We start from the raw sequence: 19,755 nt of genomic DNA on the forward strand, positions 1-19,755 counted from the left end.
TGTGACTTAAATGCTAAATACTTTAACCAATCCAAGATTTTCGCATACCGAAAACAAAAAAAAAAAACACCCAAGGCTGAACCAAGAACAGTTCTCTTATCTAACACAACCGAGAATAACTGTATAGCCGATCGATAGATAGCAATTAAATTCCTGAAACACTCGACCAAAGTTTTGTGACTCGCAACATCAATCTTATAGGCAATAAACAACACGTTACCCAATTAAAACGTCGTCTATCAAAGTCCCACGTTTAAAATCCCAGCTCACATCAACGACGAAGATGAATAATAACATAATCGGTCAAGTGTGTGCAAAAAAAAGAAGACAACTTCTTTTAAAACCAAATCTGAGATAATTGTGGAGACGTAAAAAAGTCCCATTATCTTAAATACAAGAAAAAAGTAATATGTAACCAAGAATGTTTATACGGAAGAAGAACGTGAAGGGTTAGCGGCGCGTGAACGGCAAGTTTTAATTTGTGCCGTTTGTATCTTGAAATTTGCAACAGAATCATTCGTTTCTAATGCTTCCGCACAATCACCAAGTTAATCATGATGTGCTGTTTAATCTGACGGTCAAACTCAAGAACATCAAAGTGGCCGGTTGAAAGAACTCCACAATCAAAATTTTTGCACCAAGAATCATAAATATGAATATCTCATAACGGTAATCTGGGTATTTTGTCGTTGACCTAGTATGTCATGGTTTAAGCCCTTTTCGTGTATTTGAATCATGGAGCAAGTCAAGAGTCAAAAAATAAACATGAACTTTTTCTAGGTCAATCGTTCTGCATACCTGTATTAAAATTTACAAGGCCAGAAGTTAAAATTAATTGCAATTCACAATATAATAGGTATATCGATAAATACATATATGTATGTAGTTGTAAACAGCTAAAAAGTTCTAGATCCATTTTTTCAATAGTAAGTGTAAGGTGGAGCAACTTCCATTCTCACTCAACGATCTTCTCCATGCCAAAACTAGAACCAGGCATTGACTTGGTGCTTTTAAAATAACAACAGACTCCTACATTACTGTACAAAGCAAGAAAGAAAAAACATGGTTGACAATAGTGAACCATTTTTTGTGCAAAAAGCATCGAGCTAACCCCCCCCCCCCCCCATCTTTGTTTATGAGAAGAGATCGGCGAACAAGTTTATTTTGCCCACAAAAAATGGTTCATTATTGTCAACCGTTTTTTTGCTCTCTTACTGTGTAGGACAATTGTTACTGACAATAGTGAACCATTTTTTGTGGGTTAAAGCATCCTGGCCGCCGATCTCTGCTTATGAGTAGTTTTTCTTAAATTTACTAACTAATTTGATTAAGATTCCCTAATAACATTTTAATACAGAAGTACTATAATTCTATCGTCCTGAGCTCGTCTTACCATATACTGTTTCATATGTATTTGGCATTATCAAGTTTTGGATGATCACACGTGATAATGTAGAAGACCATATTCTTACAATCTTATCTGAGTTGCCAAGATCCTGTCCAGGTATGTGTCGAAAAAGCGAAAGTCGAAGTGGTAAAAAAATTACATAGGAGTACAAGATTAAATGATTCAGTAGCAGTTATATAAAGATAAGAGCTTTAATCCTCTTCCTTTACATGTACTTATTTGTAATCTTTCTAGAAGATTTTCACTAAAATCTAAATCAATGTTCCAATACACCAGCAAGGAGTCATAAATGAGGTCACATCATATTAGGAAAGATATCTGATTTGTGACGAAGGGAGGAGTGGAATGTGTCATATGATGCAATTTAAACGGGTGGGAGGAGGGGGGGGGGGAGAAAAAAGTCGTGAATTTGCTAATGTGACTTGAATAAATCGTCGACCAAATCCATTAAATTCAAATTATCATATAGTTAAGTACCGTTCCCAGGACATTACATAAAATGTTGGAAGCAGATAGCTCGAAATCGAATACACCATGATAATAAAAAACCATGTGAACTTAATAAGAGGTAAGTAATAAAAAAAGAGGTTGAAGCCTTAGCAGTTTCACAGCCATCAAAGCGTACATCCACCAACAAACGGCCAAAACACATCCACTCGAACTCATCATCTACCCAAGATTGACCCGCGGCCAATCTTCTTCAGTGGGTCAAGCCGGCCAGCAGCGTTGCGCTGGTGGCAACCGATTCGCGAGCAGTCGCGAAAAAGCGAAACCGCCTATCCCCGAGGTCTCTGGCCATCATCAGTCACGACATCTCAGAGGAGGAGGATTGGGCGACCCGAAATGGATGATGTGTGGTGGGTATTGCGCGCGCGTGTCTTGTGTGACAATGTGACTCACGTGCGTAGTAACGGTTCGAACCGGTCCGCAGGCATCTGGTTACATCACGCCCTCTACTCGAACCGGGCGACTCGTGTGTGTGAGAGAGTGCGATCTTCGAATTCCGGCGCAAATGCATTGTGGCATGTGACACAAGTGCAACAGGACTAAAGGTGCAGGCAAATCCAGAGGAGAAGGAGGAGGTGAAAAATTGATGAACTGGTGGCAGCAAACTGGGGCGATCCCGACGGTGACCGGAAAAATGCACTCGAGATAGTTGCACTCTTGAGACATCCTAACTTTCGAAGATGCTCAAGGAGAACTAACGCAATAGAATTCCACAAAAAAGCGTTAAGGCGTATTTGTATGTTATCCGAGGGTGATACATTTTTTTTGTGGAATTCTATTGCGTAAGTTATTTTTGAGCGCCTTTGAAAATTAGGACTTTTCGGAACTGCGCTACTATTCAGTGCAATTTAATGCATTTTTCCGGGAACCGATCCCGACAGATCTCGTATTTAATAGATGTAGCCGATATTCAGTTAAGTCCCGACTCTCCGTTTAGAAGGAAATTTGTGCTGGTCTAGGATATGGGAAAGCTAATTGTAAGGATTCAATGACTAGCTTGAGATTTGAGGCAATTCTTAGTCATAACTATAGTTCGGCGGTGGCGTTTCCATTTCCCAGGAAAGAGGGTTGACTATTGTCCTACAAAGCTAGAGAGCAAATAAGTGAAAGTAAGAAGAGATTAGTAAAAAAAAGGTTGACAATGGTGAACCCATATTTTTGTCCAAATAGAAACCGACCGCCGTCTTTTAGTCATAACTAGACAGCGGATAGTCACAGTGCTATCCATTGTTCCATTGTTGTAAATCCTTTGTAAAAAAGGTTCAGCAAACCTTTAACAATACATTTACAACCTTTGAACAATACGCGGCACCTTCTGGGTCCGGTGACTAGTCATAACTAGACTGCGGATAGAGACAGTGCTTTTTCGAGGAATCGGGGCGGTTTAGCTATATTTACAAAGCTAGAGTACAAAAAAAAGGTTGGGCGAACCTTTTACAACAATTGAAAAATAGCATTAACAACAATTGAACAATAAACGGCGCGCTGTGGATCCGGCCTTTAGTCATAACTAGTCTTTGGCGGTGGAGCGCGTTTTTGGAATAAAAAATGGGATTTTTGGGGCTATTTTCCAGAAAAGAGGGCAAACTACAAAGCTAGAGAGCAAAAACAGGTTCACCATAAAAATGAACAATGGCCGAAGCTTAGTCATAACATATACATATATGTAGAGCTTGTTTTTTAAAAAGGTTCATTTTTGGTTGCTGCGATCGGAACACGGAATTTTGGAATGTGTTTAAGCCGAGATTTTCAAAAAGGTTTTTACTGTTTCGCATATGGTACTTGGTCATTATAAAAATTCTTGCACATTTAAATATGGTGTAATTTTCATTATGGTCATCAATGTGCTGCAGCTCAAATTAATTAAAGTCGCAAATATACTCTTCGTCTAGTCAGGTATGTTCTGAGTTTGATAAGCGAGGACTTGGTGGCAGAAGTCTCTCCAGATAATTGAGAAATGTTATTTAATGAAAGAGACAGTCCTTATTGGTGAAAACAAAAAAGACAAGGAAAGATCTTTATTTGAGATATCATTCACCATAAGAAAGTTCGACAAGACTAAAAAAATTGTAAGACTTCATCTATTATACTATATGTAAGGAGATAATGTGCTACCGACTTTCAAATCCTAAATAAAGCTTTTTGAAAAGAAAATTGGTAGTTCTAATCAAGCCATCAATCACATACTCACTAACGTGACTAGGTAGTTTTAAAGGTAGGCAATTTGGATACCAAAAGCATGTACTTGATAAATGAGGTCACATGAGAGTTGAGACATATGCCGATCAGAGATCTTGCTTTTGTAACTGTCCAATTCATTGTGATTATATGAAGTATTGACTTCTATACAATATTACTAAGAGGAAAAGTAACCCAATTAAGCATCTCAGATTCGGATACGCTCACTAACAACTGGAGGCATTTGATCTACATAGTTTAGAAGCTGAAATATTTTATAAAAACTACTCACACCAAAGAATTGAGCATTTAAAGATGGACTTAACATCGTTTTAAACTGAAACACGAAAGTTGGATAGGCGTGAAGGAAAAATCCTTGAGGCAGGAAACAATAGTAAGAAAAAATACAGCATGCAGATAGAATGAACATTGCAATAGATAATCCTTGAGATAAATCTTGTCTTTTTGAAGCTTGCACCTACACTTATGTAAGTACTCCCATGAAGGATTCGACTATAGATATGTAGACTATTTTTCAAAACGATACTGTACATCAGTGGTTGCCACCCGGGATTTTTTTTTTGCTTAGTTAATTTTTCCAGAATTATCCTATTTGCTTATTTTTTATCTATGGATGCAGTTGAGAGGAGTTTTCATTACAAAATATAATATGTATTTTAATAAAATAAATAAACAACTATTATGTATTGAAATAAAATAAATCAATAACAATGTAAATATTTTCGTATTAAATATTTTAGATACGATCCGACGTTTCCTTTTTTTTCGCGGGGAGGTTTCTACTTACTTTTGTATTTAGGCTTGCATTTACATTTAACGACATCTGTCCGTTCGTCCGTAATAAACTGTTCCCGGAAAGATGCACTAAATTGCACTGAATAGTAGCGCAGTTTCGAGAAGTCGTAATTTTCAAAGGCGCTCAAAAAGAACTTACGCAATAGAATTTCACAAATAAAGGTTTCCACCCTCGGATAACATACAACTACCCCTTGACGCTTTTTTGTGGAATTCTATTGTGTTAGTTCTCCTTGAGCATCTTTGAAAGGTTGGATTTCTCGAGAGTGCAACTATCTGGAGTGCATTTTTCCGGTCACCGTAATAAACATTATTTCCTGTTTTTAACTATTTGGCTCTTTTGAGTGTATTATTTTTAAAATAAAATGAACATCCCGACTGGCAGCCAAATAATATCTTGCTTAGAGAAAAAATATTCAGTCAACAGTAATTGCTAAAGCCCGGATCCTGAGGGGGCTGTATATTGTTCAAATGTTGTAAATGCATTGTTAAAGGTTTGCCGAACCTTTTTTACAAAGGATTTACAACAATTTAACAATAAACGGCACGCTTCCGGTCCTACATCTAGTAATTGCATACAAAAATAGTCTCAATGAACGGGCATAGCAGGTACTAATATACTACATATAAGTATTCATTGCAGTTATTTCTCTTTAAAATATGCGAGAACAATATCAGTTTCTCGACTGGTATTAGTCGAAAAAAAAAGATTCGCATGCCAGCCACTGGTGTACATGATTAAGCTGGGTCAAAAGGACCTGCTTGAGTTACCCACGTACATACATATGTCTATTGCTTACTAAGTGAGAAAATGGATAAAAACTGCAAAATTAAAATTCGATTGGTGCGAATGCTTCAGGAAGCACTTGTTGCGAGTTTTGAATGATAATAAAAAGCGCACAAGTGCGGAAATGCGATTTCGTGCATGAATGTCAAGCATCCAAACAATGAAATGCATCCAAAGAAGCGTGGAAAATCAAACGAATCCGCCTCGGAAAAAATGATGATGCAAAATCCGGACGAATGATCCGGTCGCCATTTTAATAATATTCGACACCTATTACGAAACGCTTCCATAAAAGATAGCAAATCAGTATATCTGCCGCACACATACGAAATTTTGCACATTGCCTCGTAACGCTCGGATACAATTAAATTTAATTACGAGAACGAAAGCCGAGTAATGATCATTATAAATACATATGTGAAATAAAATAAATTTTCACTCGTGTGTTTTTATTTCTAAATGCGATTTTCTAGAATCGATGACGTTTTTAGTAAACGCTTACAAAAAATTCAAAGAAGTTTTGCGCAATTTCTCACACACATAAAATATGTATTTATTACCGACGAGACATTCGACTTTAGTCAACTGCTAATGAATGACATTTTAGTCGTTTTAGATACCGTTAATGATCTGTTATGATTATATTATACACGAAACTGTGAGTATATCATATTTGACATTTTCATTTAAACAACTCTCTGTTAGACATGGTAAGTTACAAAGAGAGAGATTTACTGTTATTTTTATGAAACTACGTGCATAGTGACGCGATGCGACACGACATGCCAAGTGGTGTCATCCAATTTCCTTTAACTACGGGTTTTGAACAAAAAAAAAAATGACAAAAAACATTTTCTTAACGTCAATGTTATATAATATACGTAATATAAATTATATTACATATACACATTACCGTGCATGGAAATCGTGCATCACCTCTAAATATTTTGAATTCTCGGAATTTCTCGGTAGAAGGTCCCTTACTTTCTAAAATACTCTTTTTTTTTTATTCAAAAGGGTAGTATTTCGAAAATTTTGAGGTATTCTATTAAGTTCTTGTGCGAATTTCGAGTGAGTAACTACGATTTGTGCGAAACTTGACGTGGCGAAAAATTGGCAAATAATTTCGCTATCTTCAAGAGATTGTCCACACGAAAAATTACGTTGCAGTTGAGATGTCAACGGACAATTTTAGCACGTTTCCTCAAAAATAATCGAATATTTATATTTAGAATATGTATATATGCAGAGACATAACTAGTTTTTTACACGCCCTGTGCAAAGTTTTGACTTTTGAGAAAAAAATAATTTAATAAATTTGTCATTAAATCACGATAATAATTAATATCTTTGACAATATATTCAATCGAAATTATAGGAAGATTAAACAACTAGAAACATAACTCAGTGGTAAGCGTATACTGGTATCAACTGAGGGGCCATGGGTTTAATCCCTGGTCCCGTGTTGCTGGCCGGACCTTGGATATATGTGCTCCATTTCGATCGTTTCCTATCAGAGTTTGTCAATTTATCTAATTTCACCGTTAAAACGGTCCCAAACAAATTGGCAACCTATCCTCGTTTGTCACTATTATTTGAATATAATTTCGAATTTATAACAATAATGTTATAAATTTATATAAATTTGGTCAAAGGCGTCGCCTTGGATAAAACCTGTAATGGCACCATGGTGAATATACATTAAACAATTGAGTGAGAAAAGTAGCTTTTACTACTGATCAAGTTTTTAGCCTGTGAGTTACAAGGGGCAGTAGAGAGCCGCGTTTGGATAGCTATCTGTCATCGCTTCGATCTGGGACAAGATTTCAATGTAATTTTTAATGATTAAATTCCTCTAGCTACATATCGGAGACGGGCAGGAATGTCTCTGAACCTCAAGCCATTTTATTAGTGGAGCTAATAAAAAGCTTTATAATAAAAAATAAACTAAAGAAATACACGTTTTTTTTGCAAAAAAATATCCTTAATTAAAAATGTACATACTTAAATACATTTTAATGAAAAATTTATGATATTTTTGAAGACATTTTAACAACAGATTTTTTTAAATTAAAAAATTAGAACAAAAAGGTTTCTAAACCCACTGGATGGACATATGCCACATTAAAAGTGAATATTTTTCAAATACAGAACCTTTTGGAGCATATATGAATGTATATTTTTAAAACTACATATTTGTCGATGATTTCACGAATGTATCTTCATTTTAGTTATCAAATTTGAATATTTTTCTATGAAATATAACTCAAAATTCAATTATATTTCGTCGATGAAATAAAACCGCAAATTTATCCCATGTAATTGACCGTATGGTAAACGCGCATCCAACCACTTCCGGTTACCTTTAGAAAAGTATGTACATACACATTTATGCATGATAATACTCACTGAAGCTACATACATAATTTAGTCATTTTCCTTTAATGCAAGAGCGATTCTCAAATAATCTAACATTGGAAGATCGCTTCACAATCAAAGAAAAAATATTCAAAAGATCAAAAATAATTCGCAACAATATTCGAAAAGCAATATATAAATACAGTTTACAGTTTTGAGAATAGACTAAAAAACTATATGTCACAAATGAATCTAAACAACAGTGCCGCATAAATTGAACGACAGTCTTGACATGCAAACGCAAGATGGATGACACTTAATGGTAAATCTATGAAATTTTGTGACACATTAATATGCCATAAATTAAAATTATAAAATGAAAATTGTAATCAAATTTATACTAATTATCTAAACTTGTACTTGAATTCAAATAGAATCTCTTGAAAACAAAGATTTAAACAGCGGCGCATTCTAAAGATAATACAAAAATACCTCTGTGAGTAAAACCTTGAAAAATAATAATTTTGAGCATTTTTTGTGGTGGGGGGAGAGGACTTATTAAATAATTTCGAAAATAAAATATTCTATATGTTATGTAAAAAAGAATGCGCCGCAGGTAAATTATATTTTTTGGATACCCTTAATATACATCATATATATAATATCGCTATTTTGTGTGTTTGTCAGTCTGAGATAACGCTCGCCGTATTATAATAGTCGTTTCGATTCGAAATAATTATGTTCGTATGTACGCCACAGCTAAACCACTGCCAAAACGTATACAATATAATAACAAAAGAAAAAAAAACATATACTATATATACTGTTTGCTACCAATATTTGTCTCTGAGCTTTTACCGCCATCCATTGAAAATTTATTTCATTAAATAATTAATTAATTTCTCTATTGCTGTTTTATATTGTCTATACACAGAACCGACACATTTCTTTTAATTTAATGACTTAAGGTCTGAACGGACGATGCATCAGTCGACGGCTACGACATGACAAAGTTGATACAAAAGGCAACTCTGTCGCGTGACGCGTAATGCGTGATGTCTCATACAATTTCATACAAACAATATTTGGTCGCGTACTGTTGTGAAGTGTCGTATCGTTCGATTGACGCATAGTGCGGTCAGACCATTAATATGTCAAGACCCATGCGATGATATTTCATCGGGTACAACACTAGTTTAAGTATAAAAATCAGCATAAATTTTATTATTTTTATAAAAATGTCTTTCCAAAAAATATATTTGTAGATTTCATTGTATGATACGTAACAAGTGAAGATTCGTTATCGGTTTTTGATTAGTTTTTTTTTACAATTTTCTACAGAATCAGGGAAGAAATTGCAGGATATCCCTCAAATAGCAAAACACAAATAACAGAAACCCTTCAAATAGCAGGGGACCAGGGAATTTGTCTCCTCTGCCCTCCCCTCCCATCTAATCAGTCTTAATTACAATACATTCACTAGTTAAACGCTGCGTAAATACATATGCATATGTATTTTAGTGTGACCGGAAAAATACACTCGAGATAGTTGCACTCTCGAGACATCCAAACTTTCAAAGATGCTCAAGGAAAACTAACGCAATAGAATTTCATAAAGCGTCAAGGGGTATTTGTGTGGAATTTTTTTGGAATTCTATTGCGTAAGTTTTTTTTGAGCGCCTTCGAAAATTAGGAACTTCTCGAAACTGCGCCAGTATTCAGTGCAATTTAGTGCATTTTTCTGGGAACCGTATTTTATATTGAAGATTTTTTTTTGCTTCGGCGCATTTTTTCATATATTTTTAATTAAAAAAAAATCTATTTTCATGCTATTTTCTATGAAACGGAATTAATCAAATTACCGAATATAATAATAATAAAAATGTCATCGATTTTTTTTCTTGGCCAATCTGCGGATTGATAGAAGTGGATGGGGTTAACCCCTCAAGACACGCGCTGATGATTACATTGCACGCACTTTCCGCGTAATGTAATCGATCCGCGGTTAAACTCGACACTCTCTCGAAGATGAGTTCAAATTTAACCGTAACGTAATTTAACCCATGGGAAAATCGACTTCATAGGAAACGCACGCAGATTTGTATCGCGCGACACCGTAATTTAAACACAATATAACAACAACAACACATTCAGATTACAGATAATTCCGACGCCAAATTAACATATTTATATACGTATAAATCAAAGCCGAAAACCCAGAAAATGTTCACCTCGCAATTTTGTCCCACTTCACACGTCTGGCTGTCTGAAAAATGCAACCCAAGTTTGCTCGGTCAGAACGAACGGTTCATTCATAAAATTAGATCTAGTCAAACTGTGAAGTTTGAAAAAAAAATCTAAAAAAACCTACATATGTATATATATATATATATATATATATATATATATATATATATATATATATATATATATATATATATATATATGTGCACATACATATACATATATAATATACCTTTGCATAGTTTTGAATTGCGATAAATTCCAATAGCCTACATACATATGCACATAAAATTACGCAATGGTGACGATACGTATAATAACAATAAAGAAACAAAACAATAACAATACAACTTCAACAACAATTTACGATTTCTGTATCGCATAATTATTATCGACAGCATAATTATTATACACATTATAAAATAAAATTTATCATGATGGTGAACGTACGTATGTATGTATGTACATACATATGTATATCATCATCATTCACTGCTGGATGAATTCCTTTCAACACGCTTTCATTCGTCTCTATTTTGGGAAACTCTCATCCATCTCATTCTTCTGATTTCATCCACCCATGTTCCCTTTGGTCTTCTTTTTTACTTTATCTATGTACGTAGTAACAATATATGAAGTTTTATGATCATGCGAATATTCGACTTCGATATTTTGACTGATTCGAACACAGAATCTATCACTGATCACGTTTTCATCTATTTTTACATTCTCTCGGGTACCATTCGAGCACTTCCTTCGTCAAAAAACGTTTGTCTTTAAATGCTAGAATACTGCATTATATGCGGTACATATTTATCATGCATACATTAAAAAAAGTGTGAAGTATTTAGAGAAAAGACATATAGACAGCTGGAGTCTACCTAAGCATGTCGTTTCGTACTTTTGAGTGTATTTTTACCATTAAGTTAGATACATTGGCTAATTTTCAAGGGGAGACGGTCGATCTGGATTTAACAACCACCCAGATTTTGACAGCAGCGATAAAAGTACTCGCAATCATCGAGAAAATCGAATACATTTTTTGATTCCCGCTGAGATTTTAACCCACGACCTCTCTACTGGTAACCAAGTGAACTACATTAACTGTGGACATTCATCCAAAATTTGTAAAAACTAATTTGAATTTTCTAAACTACTGTGGCGTACGAGTGAGCTCAGGAATCCACATGATAGGCCAGTCAGTTCACAACATTTATTCTACAACTTTGTCCACCGTTTTTTTAAAGGCAGGTAGCCGGGTGTTCGGACATGCAGTAGTCCGAACAACCCCGGCATTCCCCATAAACTAGGAATTCCTTAGAAACTCGGGATTCTCCATAAACGATATTCTCTACAAATGTGGAATTCTTCACTGTACATTGGTCCGGAATTCCCGCGTTACACTACCAATATGAAAAATATCTATTGACTTGTACAGGAATTGGCTAACTGTGTAAAAGTTTGAAAGCCTCTGGTATACGGTAATACTAATTTATAGTCATTGCGGGCGTTGAAGTTTCTATGCAATACATGAGAACATTTTAAAAATGGAAATAGATCAGAGTTGATTCTACCTACTTCACACTTGTCGACAAAGCCATGCTGGAAGACACACTAAATAATATCGTCAACAAACTGAAGAGCCTACAATTTGTAACGCACGCTTACATTTGGTATATATTTATGTGGAAAATAAAAGAGAAAAATTACAGAGAAAGTTGCGTTGCAGAAAGAAAGAGAAATATTTTTTCAACCACAGATCATTTTCACTGCGAACGAATGAGAGTGTAAAAATTAAGTTATTTCATGATATCGGCGCTAATTTGAAAACACAGATAATAACGTTGATTTAAAATATTTGTACAGTTTACAAAAAAATTACATCCGGTTCTATATAAGCTATAATGACTAATTGCAATCAGATAACAGCAACACCGTCATCTATTTTCATTGACAATATGTATGTACAACGAAAGTTGCGTAATGATCGTTTCGATCGATGATTTTTCGAACGTGTTAACGATGAAATCATTGACGAAATGATAGCACACAAAAAAATTATCTCGCATGCGATCATCATTCAAGTTCCTAATTCCTGTATCGTGAATATATGTACATACATATACATTTAGATATACTTAATAATAGAATTCCACGGCATCGATCGATTTTACTGTAATTTGCCGTTTTGTTGTAAAATCAGTTACAAAATGCACTCGGGACAGTTCAATTGATGCATTGTGTGGCACGATCTCCTTTTGTCGGCCTGTTTACAATTTATTATTATCGATATGTGCGGTCGTTCACGGGTTAGAATCTAACCGCGTACAAATACAAGTAAAACTATACCGAGCGTTCGATAGGGTAACCATTGCTTCGAAAATATACGATACAGAGTCAATTAAATGGTTTTGATTTGTAAACAGAAATGTCCCACAGCTAAATGTATCGTTTATAATTTAGTAATGGTTTAACAAGTTCGTATATCGGTATTAATTTACGTTCACTTCAGTTAAAATACATTCAGATTATATGTATTGGAACATATAGTACAATTTTCTGTTGATAAGTACATACATACATACATACATACATAGTGGTGTAAGGCAATCTGTTTAATATGAAATTAATGATCGGTTTGAAAAAAAATGGCCCTAAGATAACGCTGTGAATGTAAATTTTGACTAATTTGAAGTTTTGATTAGTCTTTCCATATAGAATCAGAGTTTTGAACTCCCACAATCCGGATCCGATTTAAAATGTATAATCGTTTTTTTTCCATTTATCCTTTATTTATTAAAAAAAAAAAAAAACACTTGGGAGAGCCGGATTAGTCGATGGGCAGAAGGGTTTTGTTGATTATAATAAAAAAATAAACTAGAACGAGAATCAAAATAAAATAAAACCAAAACTAAAGAAAATAAAATGAAAAATCCAAAAAACTACAACCCATTAATTCTTGAGAATTCGCCGAAGTGACTAATCCATTTGGTAGACTATTCCAAATTTAATCTCTCTATTTGAAAAGAAGGATTCTCTAATTTTTTTATAAAAAAAAGTACGACCTCTCAAATCCATATGGGCGTTTTTGTTAAAAGTTAGGAGGTTAATCATATGACAATTTGAGTGGTTGTTTATAATTTTGTAAACTTCGATTTGACCGCTATTCATTTTTATAATCTCCAATATTTTAAATAGTAGATATACATATACCAGGAAGGCGTGGAGAGATTCATTCTATATGTACATACATATATAGGACTGATGTAAATCTTTTCTATATTTCAATATTCTGTTTTTTCATTCACGAATGCATACACGAAACTAATAAAATTTAACGGATTTGCCAAATGCCAGGCTTCTCCCCATTTTGACCTAAACATGCGACAAAGACAAAGATAAAAAAACTACGTTTGAGATCTATATACATTTGGTATTGATAAGCCAGTAATTCAATATATGTAAATGTACATACATTATTAAGTAAAAAGAAATAAATACGATTTAAACGCGAAATCGAAGTCGGAGTCGCTCGAATTTTTAACGATTGACTACACAACCGAATATAGAATAGATGTCCTTTACAATTTGTAGTCATGCGGAACATTTAATCTCAATTTGACCAGGAAAATTAAACGTAAATATGTATATGTAAGCTAACAACAGCAGAAGGAAAAATTTAAATAGATTAGGTAAATACAACAAATTCTGAGATATAGTTGACGTAGATAAACTTTATTATTGATTCAGAATGATATTGATATTGACATAGCTCTTCTGATCCGTCTTATGTGATTGAGCTCTTAATTGAATTAAAGATCTTTTGCTAAAAAAAAAAGGAGTAATAAGTAAAAAATCAACTGAAACCTGATTTCAATATGAAAATTTGATGCGTATGCATTTTTTTTTTGAGATTTCTACTCGTCTCAGCATCACGAACTATTTTCTTTTCTTTTCAATCTTTACATATTTTTTAAAAATGTAATCGATACCAGTGGCGTAGCGAAGGAGCAGTCGGCGGCAAAATATCCCACTCCTGTCGCAATTGATCGTTTGTACCATTTTTGGATAGTTTTTTATCCCGAATCCATGACAGATTTTTAGGACGTAAACATATACTTGAAAATTTCTAATGTTTGCTTCCTGATGGAAAAAGCTTTCAACCATCAAGTGTTTTAAAAAATAAGATTTTAAAATAAGGAAATTTACAACCAAGATATATTTTGTGGACCTTGCATTCTAACTGGAGAGTTGGAAATGTGGTTTGCTTGTGACTTGCTTTATTAGATATGCATAGGGATATAAATGTTAGTGCCGAAAAAATATTAGATAAATACGCGAAGATTGGATCTGTGAATTTCGTACTTTTTTAAAGTATTCATTATTTTTATTTTATTTGAATTTCATACCATATGTTTATTACGTATTTACTTTATTTTTATATGTTGTGATTTTATATTAACTAAATATAAATTATCTTGCCTTTTTTCCTGTCAAAACCCCCCCCCCCCTTGACAAAATCCTGGCTACGCCCCTGATCGATACATCAGAACAAGCACAAAAGATGACATGATTTTGGTTTAAGACGACGACTAGAGGGAAAACAAGAGATATAATGAACTAAGAAGAGGTTAGTAAAAAAACAGACTTGTTCTAAATTTTTTGTCCTTATTGATTAAATCTTTCACGTGGCGCCATTTCTATGCCGTTTTTTTTTTCACTCTAACTAATTAGAAAACATAGAAACATCAAACAGCAAAAGTTAAATTCAAATTAGTTTTTTATACTATGGCATATTCTTCCACAGTATATTCCAGTTTTCTTTCGAAAAAACAAATTAATACATATTCAAATATAATTTCACCGGCAATCCATGTCGATACACCGTTGCCAGGCACTCATGTTTACAATCGATCGGACCTCGAATTTAATGTAAAAAATGCGCGAAAATAGAGGGGGCGTGAAGTAAAAAGGGGTGCACAGGTGTGCCGGGTTTTGGGGGTAGGAAGCGTAGTCACCCCACAGGTGCACCGGCGACCCCGCATGATTCACCTGACCTTAACGACCAACTAATGCCAAATAAAATCAGGTAAAATCGGCGAAAGCCCACAACGACAACGGTCTAAACGAGCCGTTATGAAATGCGAAACAAGGTTATGTGTTCGAATCTCGCAGACTATTGTTGTCCGTCCGGTGGACGCCCACTTTTGGCATTTTTCAATGCGATATTCGATTTTTGATCGATGCGATCGATCGGTCGATGGCGTGACTCACCCAGAATCAGTGCGATGGCCGGGTAATCCATTGTCTGCAGAACAGAAACATTAAAATTAAATAAAACGTTCGTCGAATCACAAAAACATAGGTGTATATATTGATGATGGAAGAGACGGCACGACACGCGCACACGACCCGCACTGCCGATGGTTGTCGGCGAACTGCAGAATGAAGGCTTCGCCGGCAACAAATCACAGCCTGTTTGACGACATTTCAGCGTTGGCAACACTGGGGGGAGTGTAGCGTTTCGATTTAAATCAGGGCTGCTTCAAATTGATTTTTATTTTTCCCATTTTGTCTCTTTATATGTAAGACAATACATAAATACAGTCGTAATTTCATCGATCAATTCGATGGTAATCTCTGGCCTACTAATGGAGAGTGGTGCATATATGTACATGTACTACTAGTGTTTTTACTCGGCTTCCCTCGGTATTTGTAATATAAACCTAATCTAATAGTAAACATTTTATTTACTTTATTTGAATAGTTTTATTTTGTTTAAATTTATATGAATATTCATTTTTTTTTATTACATTGAACGTCAAGGAATCTACGATCTAAACAAATATACATACATACAAAGTCTCTTTCGAAATTGTATATTAAAGATGTACTTACTCTCAAACTCGCCAGTATCACGTTCGGTATGCCTTCTGAACGAGATAGCAATCAACAGGGATGTTTCGTGGGCAGGGCCATGACTACCATATGTAAAAATGTGTGCAAAGCACACAGGCGGCCGAAAGAAACGATGGTCGAAAAAATTATATTCCTTAAAAAATACGAAAAAAGACATGGTACTTTTTAAAATGCGTTTAGGTTGTCTTGTATACTTGTGGATTGCTATTGCAAGCAGCCCCGGCTCAGACTTTGGTTTCTCATATTAACCTAACCAAATTTAAAAAAAATATATATCTTTTTAAACTTATCCCAAATTCAATTCGTAATATCGTACATATATAGAAATATATAACGTTGACACTTTTAACAAAAAAAATTGGAAGTTACCAACCCACAACTTGCAAGCGTTTTCTATACAAATTAAGCGCAAATGTAGGGAAACTCACACAAGACAAAAGTTCTACTTCCGGTTGTCCGGTTTTGTTAAAAAAAAATTATTACTTAAAATCACCATATATATTAAACATATTCAATATCAAGAAGATGATAATAATTTAAAAGGTCAAAATAAAATAATGAAATATTGTTTACGAATTTTGACCAATACCGTATGAACTCTAAGTTAGTACATAAATAATACAAATATAAATTTTCAGCTTGATACGTTCAGGGGTGTGGAAAAACTCCCACTTACCGTTTAATAAATTTAATGGTTTTATTTTTATTTTAATCGCATTGATACAAGAATTATACTTGAATTTTCTGGTGAAGGACACATGTTTAAGGGGTGGAAAAAAATTGAGCGCGAGTAAACTGCCACTTCTGGTTGCCACTTTTTTTTGTGAGGTAGGGGCCCCGCTAATAACTCCCCCCAGGGCCTTGCAAAACCCCCAGCCGGTCCTGGTTGGGGGTTTTGCGTTCGGGGAATTTATGGGACTTTAATTCGGGGAAATAATGGGATTACAGGTATAGCTTCGGATACGGTCCGCATAGAGCTAGGTCTTTTATATTCTATTATCTTTGCGACTGCCAGTTATATTTCTTTTAGGATGTTGAGTGTTGGTTGGTTGGTTGGTTGGTTGGTCATCGAAAGAACAATGTCAACAAAACTAAACGCTTTGATTTCTGACAGCTTTTCTGGTTAATTGTTACTGTTATTTAAATGTTCAACACTATTTCTCACACAATATTTATCACAAGGTAAGATTTTTGCACTAGTCGCATGCAAATATATTTCTTTATTAATATAATTTATACAAATGCTGATAAAATTAAAGAGCGGCCGATTTAAGTTTGCACACAGGCGGCCAAACTCCTAGGCGCGGCCCTGGGTGGCGCACATATGTATGTACATACATATTTTATTTATTTATTTTTTTTATTTATTTTATTTATTTATTTTTTTACTATGTACCTAATTACTACTAAGCTCGTCAGTATTACATTCGGTATGACTTCTCAAAGAGATAACAATCAACAGGGATGTTCCGTGGGAAAAGGTAAGTAAGGCGGTGCCCAAGGGAGACACATTTTGAGGGGTAGTAAATCAAAGAAAAAAATGTATTAATAAAAAAATTGCAATCAATAAATACTATATAATTACCGGAAACTATGTTATCGCGAATACGTATACAAGCATTTAATTACATAATATTACATTCAAAATCGATGCAAAATGGAGAATTGTAGATTGGATCAACCAAATGGTAATAAATGCGATCAGACGGTTGTTTCAATTATGATCGAAACTTTCAAATGATCCTATCTAAAAAAAAATAAACATGATTGGTTAAAAAAATTATTTACTTTCATGTATTTTTATGAAATCATTCACCTGAGATTTATTTTTAATTATCTTTGATTCAATATATGCTAACGCTTTTAGGAAAATTAAACACATAAAGTTAATATAATCTATATATTTTTTCCATTTACCGTTTACCGGTTTATGCAATTTGACGGTAAATTGCAATCCCTAGATCCAAATGAGTGCTTCCATTAAAACTTATGGTATGAAACGTAAATTCAATTAAAATTAAATACCACATACCAAGCTTTTCAGTATAAGGTTTTTCATTAGGATTTAACAAAACTAACAGAAACACTAACAGTTTTTGGAATAAAATAGGTACTATAGGTATAGGTATTAATTAACTAGGTATTAATTTCATTTATTCTTGGGTAACAAACGTTATTGTGGACAATGATAATAATTTGTAAGTTGTAAATTTTTTTTTAGAAAATGCCCATTTCGGGGGCTTCATGATCCAGGGGCCCCAAGCGCGTGCTTATTTTTATATATATCAAACCGCCGCTGTATTCGACTCATTTGAACAAATTTTCCATCACTTAAATTCTGAGGCTTTAATAACACTTGTTAGACTTTTCTCTGATGCTAAAAATCAGAAAAAAACAGTGCTGCATACATTGTGTATAAATGAGTTAAGCTGTAGACACATAGGTGCTATGCGGCACGTGATTTTTTAAAAATAGTTTTGCACATGCAAAAAAACCCTAGCACGCCTAATCTATGACATCGGGATCCTTGGCAAAACTCACCACCTTCGTTTGTTTTCGGTGATATATTTTCCATGTGTTGACATTGGTTTGACAGTGGTTGAAAACAATGATTTCCATATTTGAAGGAATGTAAGAGACACTTGTTGAAATAATAAGATCGTATGAACTAATAATGACATGAAGATACACCTAGCCCAGCTGGAAACTAATATCACGTCCATGCCGTACGATTCAGTGTGTTCTTACCAGTAAACGGATTATTTCGCACATTGCGTTCTCGTAAGTACAATATTTTGCGTGATTGATGGAGTTTTTGGGTGCCAGGTGTTCCGTGAGCGAGATTTTAGTGACGTGCGCGAGATCGCTTTTTTCGGAATATTCACCGAACCATTAGTCACGTCATAAACGTGGACCATACACGTTTGTTAGTAATTCAAAATTCACATATGTACATACATTATGAAGTAAAAATGTTAATATTTTTTCGTTCATTCATTATTAATATTTGTTAATTGTTATGAGTCATAACATAACATGTTATGAGTAGACACCGGATAGTCACAGTGCTATCCATTGTTCCATTGTTGTAAATCCTTTGTAAAAAAGGTTCGGCAAACCTTTAACAATGCATTTACAACCTTTGAACAATACGCGGCAACTTCTGGGTCCGGTGACTAGTTATGAGTCATAACATAATGAGTCGTAAGAAGGTTAGCTGATTCAGTCAGACGGATACGCATTCCAGAAACAACGTGTGAACTTAACTTATCCGTCTGTCTTAACTAACGTTCTTACCTTTCGGTACATACACTGATTTCTCAGGAGTTCGAACAAAAGCCAATTATGGCTCATATTTGCTGCTATATATATGTAGCTGCACCAAACGGATTTCACGGTAGTTGTATAAATACAGAAAGCTGTATATATACAGAAATTACAATGAGGTTATGGGAACTAGTCTTATTGTGAAGGTCTTCTTCACCACCAGTCCGCCATGTATTGTAGACAGATTCGTCTGTGTTCGGTATTAATACAA

The 19,755-nt window shown here is 34.4% G+C and overlaps 2 protein-coding genes across 4 annotated transcripts in view; one reads left to right on the forward strand and one right to left on the reverse strand.

Moving 5' to 3' along the window:
* crb (cell polarity complex component crumbs) overlaps positions 1-15,734 on the reverse strand; it is a 53,636-nt gene extending 37,902 nt beyond the window's left edge. Inside the window, exon 1 of one of the 2 annotated variants that reach the window (XM_077427961.1) lies at positions 15,573-15,734. In XM_077427961.1, coding sequence (XP_077284087.1) covers positions 15,573-15,603 — 31 coding nt within the window. In that variant the 5' untranslated portion in view covers positions 15,604-15,734. The remainder of the gene's footprint in view (positions 1-15,572) is intronic. The other variant, XM_077427960.1, reaches the window with a different exon arrangement.
* LOC143909790 (uncharacterized) overlaps positions 1-19,755 on the forward strand; it is a 743,449-nt gene that overhangs the window by 601,763 nt on the left and 121,931 nt on the right. The window lies entirely within an intron of this gene.

This window comes from Arctopsyche grandis, chromosome 3, assembly GCF_051622035.1.
Source record: "Arctopsyche grandis isolate Sample6627 chromosome 3, ASM5162203v2, whole genome shotgun sequence".
In the NCBI taxonomy this organism is placed as follows: Eukaryota; Metazoa; Arthropoda; class Insecta; order Trichoptera; family Hydropsychidae; genus Arctopsyche; species Arctopsyche grandis.